Below are 17,027 nucleotides of genomic sequence, written 5' to 3'. Positions count from 1 at the left end.
CACCTGGAGGGTATTTCATCAAATTTGGCACAAACATCCATTTGGAATCGAGGATGAACTGATTCGATTTTGGTGGTCAAAGGTCAAGGTCACTGTGACCTTACTTCCGTCCCATTCTTTTGATATCGCGGGAATGCCTTGAGCGAATTTTCTTCAAATTTGGCGGAAACGTCCACGTGGACTAAAGGATGAACTGATTCGATTTTGGTGGTCGACTTTCAAGGTCAGAGTGACCTCTAAAAACACCTTTTTGGCCACAACTCAAGAATTCGTATACTAATTATGACAATTTCTAGGGATGCACCGATACTAGTAACGGGTCCGATACTGTGCTCATGTACTCGTACTCGCAAAACGGCTCCGATGCGGTTGGGGCGCACTGAGTGTGCTGACAGTCTGCCCCGGTCGACAGTCGCAACGGGAGCAGGTGGCCCCGTCCCTCCCCGGCGGGGAGAGAGGGCGCAGCGAGCCCTTTGTCCACGATGCGGCCAGGTCCGGGCGGGGAGCGCTCTAAAGCTGCGGCTGCGAGCCACCCTCGCCCGAGCCTTTCCAAGCCGACTTAGATGTCCATATTTTGTGTTGTTGTAGAATAGCACCACTAAAAAAGTTATACCAACTTGGTAAAAAATACATTGCCTTACTACAGCTGCTGTAAAAGCACAACTCTGCTTTGCCAGTGGAGACTTTTACTGTGCGGATACACCTGTTGAGCCAATCAATTTGGTGCAAGACACCGCTTGTTTGAAGGGAAGGAGACTGTCACTGGTTCGCTGCGGTTGGCCTCGCTTTCAAGCAGGACCATCCCCTGCTGTGAGGACGCGTGTTAATGGTGTGGCGTGATTCCCGGGCCGGTGGAAACGCAGTTTTAATGTCTTTCATTCAGCTTTAGCAACTGTTGGGTAAAAACCCAGACACAGACCCAACCGATAAAGTTGGCTGCACTCAGTGGCACTCAGACAGAGCTGTAAAACTGTGAACCCAGCTGAAACAAGAGTGTGAGTTGTTATCTAGAGCAGTAAAACTTGAGCTACAATGCCTCATTTTGGGGAAACAGAGAGGAGACACATCAAGGAAGAAATAAGGCAGGGAGGGAGGAAAACATAACATTTTGTACATCACAGCATATCTGAATGACTGTGGTTATTTCACATCATCTAAAAATTAATCAATACATTGTTTGCCCTTCACAGATTGTCCGTCGCACCACCTCATTTTACATTACTTTTAGCTCAGTTTATTTATTTGCACAATAATGAAAATAAAAAAATACATACAATAGGAAAAAACAGTAATTACAGCGCAGGAGATGAAGGAAGTCTGAAAGGCTTATTCAGTCTTCCCCTATTTAAACAAATAAATAATGACATTATTACTCATCAAAGACGAAACAAAGCAAACAACAAAGAAACAAAGAATACATAGCACAAAGTATCTATGTACACAAAACACACGCATTAACAGTTGTAAAAGAAAGAAAGAAAACACAAAACAAACCTAGAATGAATATGTACAACCAACAGAAGCATCTTGCCATGAGGTTCAAGATGAAATGAGAAATTTCTTTAACTGTGTCCTAAAAGCTGGCAAAGAAGATAACGGTGTCCTACTCAGTGAATTCCATAACTGTGGACCTCTAAATTTGATAAACAATTGATGTCTTGATGCGCGACAATAAGGCGAATGAAAATAATTGTTTTGCCCAGTTTAGTATGAGTGAATGTGTGAAGATAAAAAAAAATAAAATATGAAATGTCTCTGGGAGATCTTGCCTGCTACTCATGAATTTTCATACAAACAAGCATGTTTGAAAAACATTTACCTTATCTATTGACAGCAATACATATTTTCTGAATAGAGGTGCAGATGGATCTCGTCTGTTAGAATGTGAAATCACTCTCAAAAACCTCCTGAATTATAAGTAATTTATTTAAGATATGATGGCTATGTAGCAGCTCAAACAATAGAGAAAAATGAGACTATAATAAAGAGTTAAAGGTGCACGATTCAATATTCAGTATTGCAGCAAACAACTATATGCTCTGTGAAGTTTATGGCTGTCAATTGATTAAATTATTTAATCGCGATTAATCGCATGATTATCTATAGTTAATCACACATTTTTTATCTGTTCAAAATGTACTTTAAAGAGAGATTTGTCATGTATTTAATACTCTTATCATCATGGGAGAGGGAAAATATGCTTGCTTTATGCACAAGTATGTATATATTTATTAATGGAAATCAATTAACAACATAAAACAATGACATATATTGTCCAGAAACCCTCACAGGTACTGCATTTAGCATAAAAAATATGCTCAAAATCATAACATGGCAAACTGCAGCCCAACAGACAACAACAGCTGTCAGTGTGTCAGTGTGCTGACTTGACTATGACTTGCCCCAAACTGCATGTGATTATCATAAAGTGGGCATGTCTGTAAAGGGGAGACTCGTGGGTACCCATAGAACCCATTTTAATTCACATATCTTAAGGTCAGAGGTCAAGGGACCCCTTTGAAAATGGCCATGCCAGTTTCTCCTCTCCAAAACTAAGCGCAAGTTTGAAGCATTATTCAGCCTCCTTTGCGATAAGCTAGTATGACATGGTTGGTACCAATGGATTCCTGAGGTTTTTTTCTAGTTTCATATGATGCCAGTATCTTCACTCTAGCTTTGTTTACATATTTGGGCCTTTTTAGTGCATGTGAGCGTGCTCCACTGTCTAGCTCCCGGCCGCCGCTCTGCCCTGCGCTCATATAGCGGTTACAGCTGATGACGTCGTCGACGGCGTCTTTGCGGAAGTGTAGCACCCACCCTCCGTTTCCCCTTCAGTTAAACACTGTTAGCTCCGTCAGCATTGCACTGTAGCACTGTTAACTGTCACCATGTTGAGAGCCGTGGGGAGGCAATAGATATGCTCTGAGAGAACCTTTAAATGAGAAGAAAACTTATCACACATGTTCAATATGTGGTATCCAATTTAATCTTTCATCTACAATAATTCCTAAAGACATTTTCTGGGGTATTCCAATTCCCGTTACATTTATGAATATTTCATCTTCATCCTTAGAGAAGGATTTGTTTTTGTTGCAGAAGATCATGAAGTTACAGAAAAAGTTTCATTCGATGGAGCTTAAGTTTGCGAAACAGTTTCCATATGAACTCAGTTGACACCTGCTGCTGCTTTACGAATTATGTTAGATCCATCCTGACAAACTGTGAGGCATTAATATGACTACGTACAAAAGATGCTGTCAGAATACCTGAGCCCTCTCATTACTGTCACATTAATTTGTATGGTACGATAATTGTTTATTGTGAAGTGAATGCTAGGTCACGTCAAGCAAAGTGCAGCTTTCATAAAGTGGTTGCTGTGAAAGAAGAACAAACTTGTTAGACGGAGGCTGATTTCATTGGGGCAAATTTCAAAAGTGTCTCGCTCCCCACCCTTCTGTCATACAACAAGGTGATGTAAGCTCAGTTTTCAGAGGATGGGATTCAGGGCAAACTTTTTTACCCATGCTGCCTTTCATCCTGCCTTCAGTTGTGCTGTTCTTCTTCCTCTTGACGGTTGACACTTGGAGATGAGAACCTTTCCTTTGGGGAGCCATGTGAAGTGTTGCACCTTCTCTCCCCTCTTTTCATTAAGTGTAAAAATGGTTTCTTTGCTTATCTGGACAGTGTGTTCCAGCTGTCAGGCTAATAACACACTTTGTTGTGTTTGTCTGGGCAGGGAGCTCGGTGAAAAGCAGGTCAAAAAACTAGTTTTTCTTCTAGTTAGTTAAATTATAACTAAACAAATGCTTTGCTTTTGATGAAAATTGCAATAGAACACACCAGAAACACTAAAGCCAATGCCCAGCTTACCGCTGACATGCATATAACGTCTGTGTAAGGGGAAATAACCAGTCCGTAGTCACAATCAGTAATCCTAAAAGTATTGACAAAAGACAAACTACCCTACCATTTCTATACCGCTGTGAATCCATTTCAATGGTGCTCTGGCTTTGTTGGCCGCTGCAGATGTCGCGGTCAAATATAAAAGAGATGGCATTGTACGGGTGGTCAGATAGTGCTCTGTCACGGACTGCCTCCACCACAGATTCAACATGCTGAATGGCCTAAGCCTATAAGATAAAGTAATGTTGGGTTATTACTGTATTCTATTCTTGGCAAAACATTTTATGTGAACAGAATCAACATTTAAACAGAAGCTCAGCTTTCTGTCCCGGAGTGGCCCCTAAACAGACGGCTGTTGTGAGCGCTTAAACCGCCCACACGTGATCAGCGGTAAAATCTCTCTGCTGCGGTGGCTGTGCCATTGTTTTCCTATGGGGGGAGCCGCCTGACTAGGAGGAAGCCCCTAATCTTGACGTGGCGTTTCTTGGCCGATTCCGATTTTTGCCGATTCCGATTTTCTTTCTAAGAGCTATAATTGACAGCGAGGCTCCAGGCTAACTTTTTTCACCACCGCCCCAGAACCGTTCCGAAAAAATAATTTCAGCTGTCCCAAAGTTAATGTAAACCGTATGAATTAAAATGAAATTAAATTCTGTATGTTATCCTTTTACTTTATTATTGTCTTCTATTGTGGTTATTTGTAAAAAACAAAACCACACAATTCAAAAAATTAGGAAATAAATGATTGTATTTTTATATCAATATTTGCTTTTGATTTAAAAAAAAAAATCTGGGCATTAGTAGTTTTAATATCGTGTTAGGAGGTTAAACAGGTCATAATTCCCTCTTTAATATCTATTTTATATTGCTGTGAAACATCTCCTTGTTGTATTTATTCAAGTTTCTCGCCAAAAACTACATTTTTACAAGATTACATTTGAACACATCATGATGGCGTTATAATTTACCTTTAGCTCAATACTCATTTTTATTTTTGAGTAGACCTTTCTATGCACCATAATGTAACTTAATGTAACCTCAGTTAATGTTAGCTGTCAGTGCGGTGCTGTCGGCAGACGAGTTGGTCACTGTGATTACTCTGAGCAGCATCATAGGAATGAATAAGTGATGTAATATGTGTCTGATTAAGATAGTTGTTCCAAATGTTTTAAAAGTTGTTCATCCTTGGCTTACATTGCAGTTGTGACAAATTTCAATCTTTTGTCTCCTTCACTCATGCTGAAGAACTTCCACACCGACGACAAGTTGTGTGTGTGTGACTTTGACATTACAGTCTGTGCGTGCCAATGTAAAACTGTCATACGGCACACGTGTGTAAATGTGACGATCATGGGCGATCAGCTGAAAACCGAGTGGTTTCGATCGGCTGCCGATCGATTTGTGCATCTCCAGTTGCCGCTGACCTTTCAAAGCGCAACCCATGAGATAACGGATACAACTGTTGCTGTTGCCTTGAAACATTGAATAGCTTTCCTTGAGGACTTTTCAGTGTCATTATACCTGCGCTTTGCCTCTGCGAGGCTCTGAGCCCAGCCTTGAGGGGAGCAAAGAGCAAATTACTCATCATGTGAAGGCAGCTTCAGACATGGCAAACAAGAAAAAAATAGACGAACATGCCGTCAACCATGAAAGCTTTGAGCCAGGAGTACAACTGAGCCATCCCCCATTCATTCCTTCCTATTTTATTCCTTCTACGCTTCCCTTTTCCTTCCTCCTTGCCATCTCTTCACTCAAACCATACTCCTCCAACTGTACTTCACTCTGATTTACTGGTGCTGGGTCTCTGGCTCCCAGTCTGTATTTACAAGGTTGTAGTTTGTACACATATTTCACGTGGACAGTTTTCTTGAAACGTTGCCTTGAGACATGAAAACCCTTAGACTCAAACTTTTAGCTGTTTAATACAAACGTCTCCTCTCATATAGACATTATATATCTTAGGCAGTTTGGATTTGGATTATGCAATAAGGATATAATCTATATTCCAGTGTTTTTATTGAATGTACAATGCAGTGGAGAAACACAAACATCACATTAATACAAAAAACTTGCCATCATAAGACTTCACGAGGTACTCCCATGAAGGGTTATAGATCTGTATGAAATCTTTGCGACCTTTCTGAATGTCCTTCCCCCTTCCTCCTCGATCGACACTCTTGAAACTTGCAGAGCCAAAGCAAATTCTTTGGCTGGGTGAGCAGTAATGTTCCCTCAAAAGGTTTTGATGGTACAATAAAACTTCCAATTTTACTTGAAGGCTGGGGCTGTTATTGCTGAGAGAGAGACACCTCACAGGTCATTAATGTCCGGTTAATTTATATCTCACACAAAGATGAACTCTCTACAGGGGAGACGGTACTCGGGTTATCTAGGTGTGGGGAACTTTAAAAGGGAATTGTGTTATGTCATAATTGTAGCTGTCTGATCTTTCAATAGTTGTGTGTGTATATATATAGACTGCTTTATGTACTTTTACCATGTGCTCATTGATTTCCCTACTGATAAATGCTCCTACATTTATAGAGAAGAAAGAGGTGACCCAGAGTCTGGAGAACTACACCTCCAAGTGTCCGGGTGGAATGGAGGTCATTACGCTTCCTGATGGCCTGAAGCTCCCTCCGGTGCCTTTTACAAAGCTCCCCATTGTCCGGTAAGACAGCAGTGTGACTGGTTGTTACTTTCATGTATCGTGTCACATGTTGACTCAATTTTTAACCTGGTAAAATATCATCCAAATCATACATTTTGAGTAATTATACCATTGACACATAAAGGTTTTGGCAGTAGTTAAGGTCCAGACACACCAAGCCAACATCAAAGAACAGCAAAGACTACAGCCGATGGCCAGTTGGCACGTACGCGCTACGCCTGTGTGAGAGGAAATAACTCTCCACACCAGCAGGTGGCGGTAGTCTGTATTCGTCATTCAAAAAGGGAAACCAGAAGACCGAGGACGGCGGATATACAAGCCGTTGTTATGAAAAATGAGAAGAGCCTTCTGTGTTTTTCTTCTTGACTTTACTCGTTGGCTCGCTTTCCTCACGTCCATTTCTCTTCTCGTGCACTGATTCTTTTAAGCTTAACAGCCAATCAGAGTGATTTCTCTCACCGACGGGCTGAGCCGCCGATTCAACATGCTGAATCGGCCAAAAAAACTCCGACACGGGCAGACTAGAGCCGACGGTGCGAGACACACCGCAAAAACTAAGTCGACGGACGCTCACTCACGGTGTGTCGGGGCCTTTTAATGTCAATTGCTTTGAAATCAGGCTTTCCACTAATCTTTCATGGAGGGTTCATTTAAAAAAAACAAAAAAAACATTTGTCATCTTGGGTAAATTTGGATTTGTTCTCATTTTAAATAGTTAAAAACATACAAATGTTTGAATTATTTCATATGTAGTTTAATTTTGTCTACAAAGCCCATTAAAAGACCAAAACAAACAATTTTGGTCTCTCAATAATATTAAAATTCTGTAATTCCTGTATGTGATTCGTAACATAAATCTTTAAAAATGGGTCATAATTATATACTTTTATTTAAAAAAAAGACTAAATAATTTCCTAAAACTACTGTAGTTTTTGGTAAACTTTATTCAAATAGGACTAAATAGCGTTTAGTCTACTATATAAATTATAGTATAGTTTGTTGGGGACTGTTTTTAGATGTGAATTTGGTGCTTTATTGAGTTTTTACAGCAGCAGGATGTGTGAATGTGTGATCCGCTCAAAATAAACCACAGTCTTAATGAAGGAACTTGTCACCCAGTCTGGCTCATTGATGTGTTTTTTAATAAAACGCATTAAAAACGTTGTTGGAAAGTTAAAGATGCTAATTTCATGCTTCTACAGCGCTTAAATAACTAAAAGCTGTTGTCTCTGGGGTCTTATTTGTCTTGCTTTGAAGTGGACTTTCCTGTCAGATAAGTTATTTTTACGTTAGTCACACACGGGCATTGCGTGTTGTTCCGCAGTGAAACCCTGTGTTGCGAATATATTTTTGTAATTTCTGAATAAAACTTCTCTCCTACTTCGAAATGAAGTTTACAAGAAGAAAGGTAGTCCCACCAGAGTTCTTTTAGAGAGTTCAGAGCTTGTTAACTGTGAAAATAATTAGGTAAATATAAGTTATTTTACACACACTGCAGTTTGCAGGTTACTGCGGAAGCAGAAGGTCTGGAGAGCTGGAAACGGACCAAGAGAAACCAGGCACTGCCAACGAAGCAGTTAGAAGAATTATAACTTTCTCTCAACTTCTCATTGTGCCTTCGAACCTTTAATCGTAGAAGTCGTTATTGCCTAACCATAAAGACCATAAAGACTTTGACATATTAATGAGCAACAGTAACTTTCCCACAGAACTGAGGGGTTCTGTGCGAGATTACATCGACAATGTACACTACCTGTGAATGAATTAATAGCTCCTGGTCCACTGAAATTGAGGAGCACACACTTTGTTCAAGTGCCTGTTCTTCTGTAACCTTTTAACAACAGAGAATGCTATTATAAGTGTACTGTAATAATCACAAACATTCATCATAAACACTTGGATTACACTGTTGTAACTCTAAAGATGCTCCAACAAAGTTAATATGCAAAGTACACAACAAAACATCTCCTTTTTTCTTCTTGACATGAGGGTGAGATGATGATTTTTTTTGGTGTGAAATGTGCCTTTTATGCATGTAGGAAATGAGACTTACTCATGTCATTGTTGTGCCTTTTTTCCCTGTGATGCCCAAACTAGATCAGTGAAGCTCCTCAATCTGCCCGTCAGTCTGCGTCCTCACAAAGTGAAAGGCCTGCTGAGTCAGAATATGTCCACCGCCAGCCCCTTCATCTACTCGCCAATCATCATGCACAACAGAGGAGAGGAGCGTTGTAAGAAGATCGGTAAGCCCGACATCATTTCTGTTGTGTCCACGCACATCTCAACCTACTGTAATGTACACTCTCACACACATACAAGCACCCAACATTTGGGTTTGTTGATTTAAAGATGTATCCTGACAGTGACTGAGGTTTCAATGCTGACTTTCAGCTTTAATTTGATGGTGTTTACAAACCTGTAGTAGTAATTGGCCTTTTTTTGTTGATTCACAGTTGATTCATCACTTAGTATGTAAGCAGCAGCAACAGGCTCAAAGCAGTGTTGGAGTGAGTCACCGCTGTCCTGACTAGAACTCTGCTGTATGAAAAACTACAGCTTGTTTGTGTCTGGACCGAATCCATTTCAGTGTTTTATGCAATCCCAGATGAAAAATCATCAAACAAAGTGCAATTTAGCATTATACTGTCTTTGAGTAACGGTGAAACAGTGAGTGGCTGTGCATTGGCTGGTGTGTATGTGAGATTGAGTTAAGGTTGTCGACATCAACAGCAACATGTTGCCAGTGCTGAGTCAGGGACATCTTGCACTGCCCCCTTCATCTCTCAGCACTTTGAAGCTCTTTGAGGTCCATTTCTGGCTCTTTGAAGCAGAACTTTACATCTTCATCTTTTTTTTTATCAAAGTATAGTTATGAAATCAATGCCCAGTCTAACTCATACAAAAACTAGAGGTGCACTCAGAGAGCGCAGACCTTCACCAAGGCAGGTTTCATGTACATCGCTGCCCCCCTGTGGTGGCCTGTGGTGTTAATGCACAGGCTGAGTGGAGTTATTAAAAAAATTCTCGATGCCGGATCATGATCCGGATCGCCGCTAAAATATAATGGATTGTTTATTGTGCCACACCCCACCCCTCCGAAAAATGTAATTCAAATCCATCTTGGACTTTTGGAGTTATCGTCCAAATGGACAAACCAACGAACCAACAAACCAACGCTGGTGAAAACATAACCTCCTTACTAGGCCTTTGGCCTTGACGGAGGTAATTAAAGTAAAAATCGGCATTATATCTGAGCACACCAACCACCCATATTTTCTCTATTCGGGAAACTGCAAATTCTGAAAGAGCCCTTGCATTTTATTCCTAGTTTACCGTTTTATCCTGGTTAAAAATGTTCTCCATCTTTACCTGTCATCATATTGTCCATTGCACATATTTCATCAGTCTGCATAAATCAATAAAATAGCATTTATGTAAAAAAAGAAACACACAGAACAGAAGTGTAGTGAGTATGACAGGAGTCTGTTGTTGTGCTGATAGATTAGTGCTGTGGAAATGTGCATTATGTTGAATTAACCACGTGACCGGCTGGCCTTGCCCCTAGCTATTACTTGGGACTTATTTGAATACTGGCTTTTATATGAGAACTTTATGTAATCAGAACTTCAGTGCTGCTCTAGCATCGGTTTCAGTGTTCCCCAATTATTTTTTTTCTTGGAATAGCTGCTGAAACATAGACCACAGGAAAAACCTGACTATTTCTACAGTCTGTCTGTTCTGTTTAACTGTCTTATCAATCAAAATGTACAAATATGTAAATGACCCTTGAGCTGCTCTTTTCTTTGATCAGGATTTAGATGTTGATAGTCAGCTATTCCTCTGGTGCAGTTGCAGTATGGTGTTGGTGAGGCTTTGGAGATTAATTCAAACATGCCTTTGCCTCTTATAGTCCGTCTGCCTCTGGAGAGCTAGCTGCCGGCTAATGAAGTTAACATTCTCTCTTAACTCCTTCGAGGCGTCTCCCAGCACGCAGGAACTGTAGAAATCAAGTGTATGAATGATGGGTTAACTGTGAACATGCATTCATCACACATTGGCCACAGATAGGCATGTCCTCCCATACAGAACTCAGTGTTATTTCTGCTTTCACAGACATTTGCTTTACATGCTTTATGATATCAGCCTTTTTTATGCCTCTGCGCCGGAGACGAAGGCATTATGTTTTCAGGTTGTCCGTCTGTACGTGAACATGATATCTTGTGAACATGATATCTCAGGAACGCCATGAGGGAATTTCTTCAAATTTGGCACAAATGTCCACTTGGACTCAAGGATGAGCTGATTAAAATTTGGTGGTCAAAGGTCACCGTGACCTCACGTCCGTCCCATTTTTCGTGAACGCGATATCTCAGGAACACCTTGAAGGAATTACTTCAAATTTGGCACAAACATCCACTTAATCTCAAGGAAGAACTGATTATATATTGGTGGTCAAAGGTCTAGGTCACTGTGACCTCAAGTCCCTCCCATGTTTGTGATAAAGGATTAACTGATTAGATTTTGGTGGTCAAAGGTCACCGTGACCTCCCAAAACACGTTTATTGGCCATACCTCAAGAATTCATATGCTAATTATGTCTATTTCACACAAATGTCTAACAGGACAAAATGATGAAGTGATGACATTTTGGACAGACATGGATGTAAACTCATTCCATCAACCCATCCTCAGCCAACTTGACTGGTTGGCGGAGGCATACAACCGTGAGGCGGTAATTCTAGTTAATGTCCTAACACCGCTTGGAAGTTCCAACCTGAAAAAGACTAGTATGTACTCGCCTCGTCATCAGTGAAGACACATTATAGGGATATTCCTGAGGACGTCATTATGCTCTGATTCGTGCCACAGCTGTAAACTTTTACAGCTTCGGAGTAAACCATCACTTCCCACTCGTTCATGTTACTGATGGGCAACCAAAGTCTCGTACTCATTGCAATTCTCTGACAATTAAAGTGCGTGGACACTGAGAATATATATATATGTATATATATATATGTGTGTGTGTTTCACGCTCTTTAAATCACATGCTATGAATCAGGTTGATGTTCAGCCATAAAAGAAGGGGTCCTCTAATGGGAGATTGTTCTCCCTGTAATTGCTCTGAGACTCAGCTTTAAGAACTGTGTAATCTACAGCTATCCATTCCCTCTGATGTGGGCTATTTATTACAGTGGTATATGGGCATACAGGGAGGTGAACTTTGCTTCGTCTAGTCCCCCGGATGGGGAAGCAGGCACATAGTACGGTCACTGAGTGTTTGGACAGCGACACATTTTCTATTGTGTCACATTGAATTAGATATAAAACAATAACTATGAGGTGAAAGTGCTGACTTCAGGCTTTCTTGGGGGTGTTCACATCCACAGTAAGTGAGCAGTGTAGGACCCGTTGCCCTTTTTAGACATTGTCCCCCAATTTCAAGAATAACACAGCAGGGCAGTGATCCCAGACGTACAGAGTCTTGAGGGTCAAACAGTGGAATGGTCTGACTGGCCAAGTCACCTGACCTCAGACCAGCAGGGCGTGTCACACTTGCTGAAAACCAGAATAAAGGCAAAACGATGAATCAATGTCTTCTTCTTCGACCACTCTGAAAAATCCTTTTCCCCACACACCATTATCAAAGAGACCTCTATTAAACAGAGTCAACAGGAAAACCTCCAACGGCAAAACAAGATAAATTATTACTCTGTATTATGAGTTTTTAAATCATTATGATTATTAATTTGCAAAAAACTTTCCCAGAGCCTAAAAGTTTTATGAGCCAAGCGAAACTGAGCAGGCAGGAAATACTAATGGGCATGTCCAGTGGGCGGCATAATGTGGAAGCAAACCAGGAAGCAAGAAAACTTTTTGGGTTTACGTGCTCGTAATTTGAAATCAGATGATTGGGTGCCATCTCGGCGTCTGGTATCTTGGTGTCCAGCTCTTATATTACAGCCATGGTAAGCAAGAAGGGTCAGGGAAAAAATAGCTCGCCATTTTAGTTTGCTGCAACGTAATCTTAGTCCACATTCAGACTGACAATAGCTCTGCATTTGAAAACACAGCCGCAGGTTGTGTGGCGAACTTGCCATGTTGCAAGGTGGAAACTTTCTGTGGGAATTAACATGAATTTATGAGAAATAACAGGATTAAAATAGAAATATAGGGGTTATTTGTTCAGGCTTTATTTACCATGTCATATGCACACAGAAACAAACCTTTTACCATATCCTAAGCACACATAAATATAAACTCTTTGAACAGAAATAAAAAAAATAAAAAATAATAATTTAGTTGAATTTAACTTTAATTGAATGAGTTGCCTCGTATTACATTGTATTGAACTTTCATTGAACAACAACAGAAAACATTCCCCTATGAAAAAAAAGACTTCTTCTCAGGCCTCCATATCCTCTCCATTGACTCGCTCTATGTCCGACTCAGATTTTATGTGTATCCTCCCCCCATATAAGTTAATGTTTATATTTAAAAATAATTGAAATACTTTTTTTTCCCTTCCAAAATTCCAGAGCTTAACTTTACTTGGAAAGTTTACTTACCCTATGCATATTTTTAACTAAAACATACCACGAGACTTAGTATTTTTATGTGTATTTTCCCACAAAATAAGCTGACTATACGATTTTTATATTGAAATTGAGATTTTTTTTTTTCTCCTAAATTTATCAAGCTTAACTTAACTTGGACAATTTCCAGAAATGTCCAGACCAGTTGCAACCCTAATCTGGCTCAACTTTTGCTCCAACTCAATGCAATTCATCCGGCAAGGCCCACATGTTTGGTAGATTACTTTGTAATGTGAGTGTTGTATTTCTATAGTTTACGTCCCGATTGATAAAATGATTGTCACAGTGATAACTTGCATTATCAAACTTTTTCTAAAATCAAGAATACATTCATAATCTCTCACTACACAGATACAGCATTTATATATTTTTTTTATATGAGCTATTTAAATTCTTTGATTTACAGTATTCACTGAATGTCCTCCAGAAACGTGTCTTCTTCTGAGGCGCTAATGACTCGTAATTTCAAACGAGCTCGAAAGCTCGGCTTTAGTCATGTATGAATGCATTCCCTTCTGCTCCGGGTCCGCTTCATTTCACATGCATGACTTTTGCTCCAATGCCCAGGCGGTAGTGTGTATTTATTATTCAGTATGCAAGATTCATGTTGCTGATAGTTTAACAGAACATTTCTCCGTAGGTTGCAGTAACACGAGTAAACATCTTCAGTTCTGTCTCTGGTCAATAAAAGATGATTTTCACAGCACACGAGAGACAGTTTGATGAAGAAATTTGCCCTTTTAAGGAACCAAACAGTGTTTAAACAACCATGCAGCCCATACGTTGGCTCAAAACATTCATTATTGCTTTGTACAATGAGGTTTCGAACAGCTGAAGGCTTTGGAGATCCGTTGCAGAATCTCAATGGGCACTTGAGGAGTTAAGACTGAGGCAACACCAATAAGATCGCTGCAATCCACTTTGTTTTTCTATTTCCTGAGGTGTATTTCACACTTAATTGGCTGGGCTATGCGAGCATGCCCGTGAGCCAGACCTGAGGTTGTGTGGGGCTTTTCAGACATTCTTATCATAGATATCTTTCTTTTGACTGACTTAATTTCCCAAGGTGCATGGCTGGAGTTTGCCTTCCAGAAATCCCCCTTTCCTGCCAGGGTCTGAGGTAGGATTTTCAGGCCCTCTTTTGCAAGTATATTTACAGCGACGGACTCTCCAAATGGACTATAGAAAATGTTACATTTCAAAATGGAGATGGGTATGGCTACAGTGGGACTAAAGTAGCTTTTCAATCTAACGGACCCTTTCAACATCTCATTCAGGAATGATTGATACTGAAGTGCAGAGCTGTAATCTCTTCATATTTTTTTTTTTTTCAAAAGTAAGACTAAGCTTTTTCTAAAAGTTTTCCTCTAAGGCTGTTTGGACCTTATAAAATCTGCTTGAATACAGCACCCGTAATACAATGCTACTCTACCTTTCACATTTCTCTGGGGTCCATTTAATTAGGTCCTAACATAATTTGCTCTCATTATCCCCTACTGTTGGCTCATCACAAAAACAGCTCAATAAATGTCATTCTCTGAACTAACAGTGACCCAATGAAAAGGTCCTATCATGCCCTTAACGGCTCCAGCAATTCAGTTTAATGTGTTTCAGTATATTAAATGCATATACACTACATGGCTCAGAGTATGCGTACACCTGCACATTACACCCATATGTGATTACGGAACATATTATTACAAAACCGTGGGCATTAATATGCTGCTTCCACTCTTCTCAGATGGCTTTTTACATGCTTTGGAACCTGGCTGCAGGAGATTTGCTCTCGTTCTGCCCCGAGAGCATTATTAGCCCTGCGTGACAAAAAATTAATCAATTCAATGAGGCCACTTTGTTGACGCAGCGGGGTTGCCAATGCAGAGAGCTCCAGAAAAAAAAAGTTGAACCTGGCTCAACTTTTGCCAGAGTGTAAAGCAACGTCATCCTGATGTTGGCTCATCAAATACACGCAAACGCACATTCCAGCAAGACTTCTAAAAAAAAAAAAAAATGATTGCCGTGGTGATAACTTTACAGAGTAGTAAAGTCCTTCCCCCCGTAGTATCATAAACCGCTGTGGCACTGTCCAATCTGTACAAAAGTGTGAAAGCAATCTGTACAAAGTGTAAAAACGACAGGTTGCGGCTCTAATATGTGTAGTTATGTGCCAGACTATTTCTTGGCAGGGGGTGGTTACTTCCTGGAGTCTCAGCTGGTTGTCGGACAACCTCACAGTGACGGCAAGACTCCAGGAAGTTACTGCTCTGGGCCAAGAAATAGTCTAGTATGGGACGCCCCCATGGTTTAGGAATTAAGAATCACTGGTTCAAATCTGTCATGAAATGCCCCGAAAAATAATTATAAAAAAAGAAATAGTCTGCCACATAACCCTCTGTATGTAGTTTTTTTTATGAATCAAACAAAGGAGATAAAACGTGTTCATTACACAGCTTTAAAGGTTCTAGTTAGCAGATCGTTACTTTTGGACAGAGCCAGACCAGCTCTTTACCCCGTTTCCAGTTGGACATTTTTTTTTTTTACCCGTAATCGCTTTTTTCTTTCTTGCTGAGAGTTCCATGAGAAAAATCTAGTGATGCACCGAGCCGACTTTTTCATTCTCGATACCGATAACGATACCTGAGTTTTGGCAGACACCAAGTACTGATCCCAGTGTTTAATTAATAAGCTGTCTGCCTCACTGTGTGGAAGTGACTGGGATCATTCTTTTATGTGTAAGGAAACATCAGAGTTGACTTAAACATTGCTTTCTTCACTTTGTATAACAAAATGTAAAAAATAAATACATAGATATTAATGTATTGAATTGTTATTTATTAAAATAATGGTATCCGATACCAGATCGGTCTATTGTCTGTATCGGACCGATATCCGATATCAATATTGGTATCGGTGCACCCCTAGAAATATCGATACCGCTGTTATTTCTCTTGTCTGTACGCTAAACATGAAGCTGGAGCCTGTAAAACTACACATTTTACATTTTCAATTTTGGGTTGTGTATGAATGAAACAAAAGGAATGGGAAATTAGATGTTCTGCCCTGCTTCCAGTCTTTATGTTAAGCTAAGCTAACTGGCTGTAGCTTTATATTGAATGGACAGATATGAGAGTGATTTTGATCTTCACATTTAAATAGTGGCAAGAAAGCAAATAAACGTATATCTCAAAATGTAAAATAATTGCTCTGAAGAAGCTGGGTGCAGGTTAACTGAAGCATAATATGTACTGGGTGAGCATTCAGTGATTCAGTTTGGTTATAAATGAATTAAAAACTAATCAGGAAAATTGTCATTTTATTAGACTTTCTTAAAAGAAATGTACATCATCTATCACTGACTGTTGCCTTTGGTCTGTAATATCAATGTAGCCCTAATGGTGTATTTTCCTCAGCTCATTAATTACAAATGGGTTTTAATATCACTGACATCTTATTTTAATGTATTCTTGTCTCTTTTTTTCTTTTACCAGACTTCCAGTGGGTTCAAGGAGATGTTTGTGAAGTGCAGCTCATGGTCTACAACCCCATGCCGTACGAACTGCGTGTGGAGAACATGGTCAGTGAGATTTATTACACCTAAACTTCAAATGTACCTGCGTTGAAGGAGAATCAGTGAATTCAATATTTGATGAATCAGAATTTTTTTAATATTTAACCCTAGGGGTGTAAGAAAATATCGATACACATGAGTATGAGATCATGTTTTGCGATACTGTATCGATTCTCCAAAACACTGCACTGATTTAGTCTGACGGCCCGCCGGCGGACCCATCTACTATTCTGTCTTTCTGAGGTGGAAGCGGCCTCAGTTTTAAAGCTAGAGTGAAGGTATTGGCATCATA

The 17,027-nt window shown here is 40.0% G+C and overlaps 1 protein-coding gene across 2 annotated transcripts in view; it reads left to right on the top strand.

The window, feature by feature from the left end:
* trappc9 (trafficking protein particle complex 9) overlaps positions 1–17,027 on the top strand; it is a 250,202-nt gene that overhangs the window by 29,875 nt on the left and 203,300 nt on the right. For both annotated transcript variants that reach the window (XM_037794320.1, XM_037794319.1), the window contains 3 exons: positions 6,448–6,574; positions 8,672–8,817; positions 16,656–16,741. In XM_037794320.1, coding sequence (XP_037650248.1) covers positions 6,448–6,574; positions 8,672–8,817; positions 16,656–16,741 — 359 coding nt within the window. The remainder of the gene's footprint in view (positions 1–6,447; positions 6,575–8,671; positions 8,818–16,655; positions 16,742–17,027) is intronic.

Source organism: Sebastes umbrosus, chromosome 15, assembly GCF_015220745.1.
Source record: "Sebastes umbrosus isolate fSebUmb1 chromosome 15, fSebUmb1.pri, whole genome shotgun sequence".
Lineage (NCBI taxonomy): Eukaryota > Metazoa > Chordata > Actinopteri > Perciformes > Sebastidae > Sebastes > Sebastes umbrosus.
This window is presented reverse-complemented; position numbering and strand designations above follow the sequence as displayed.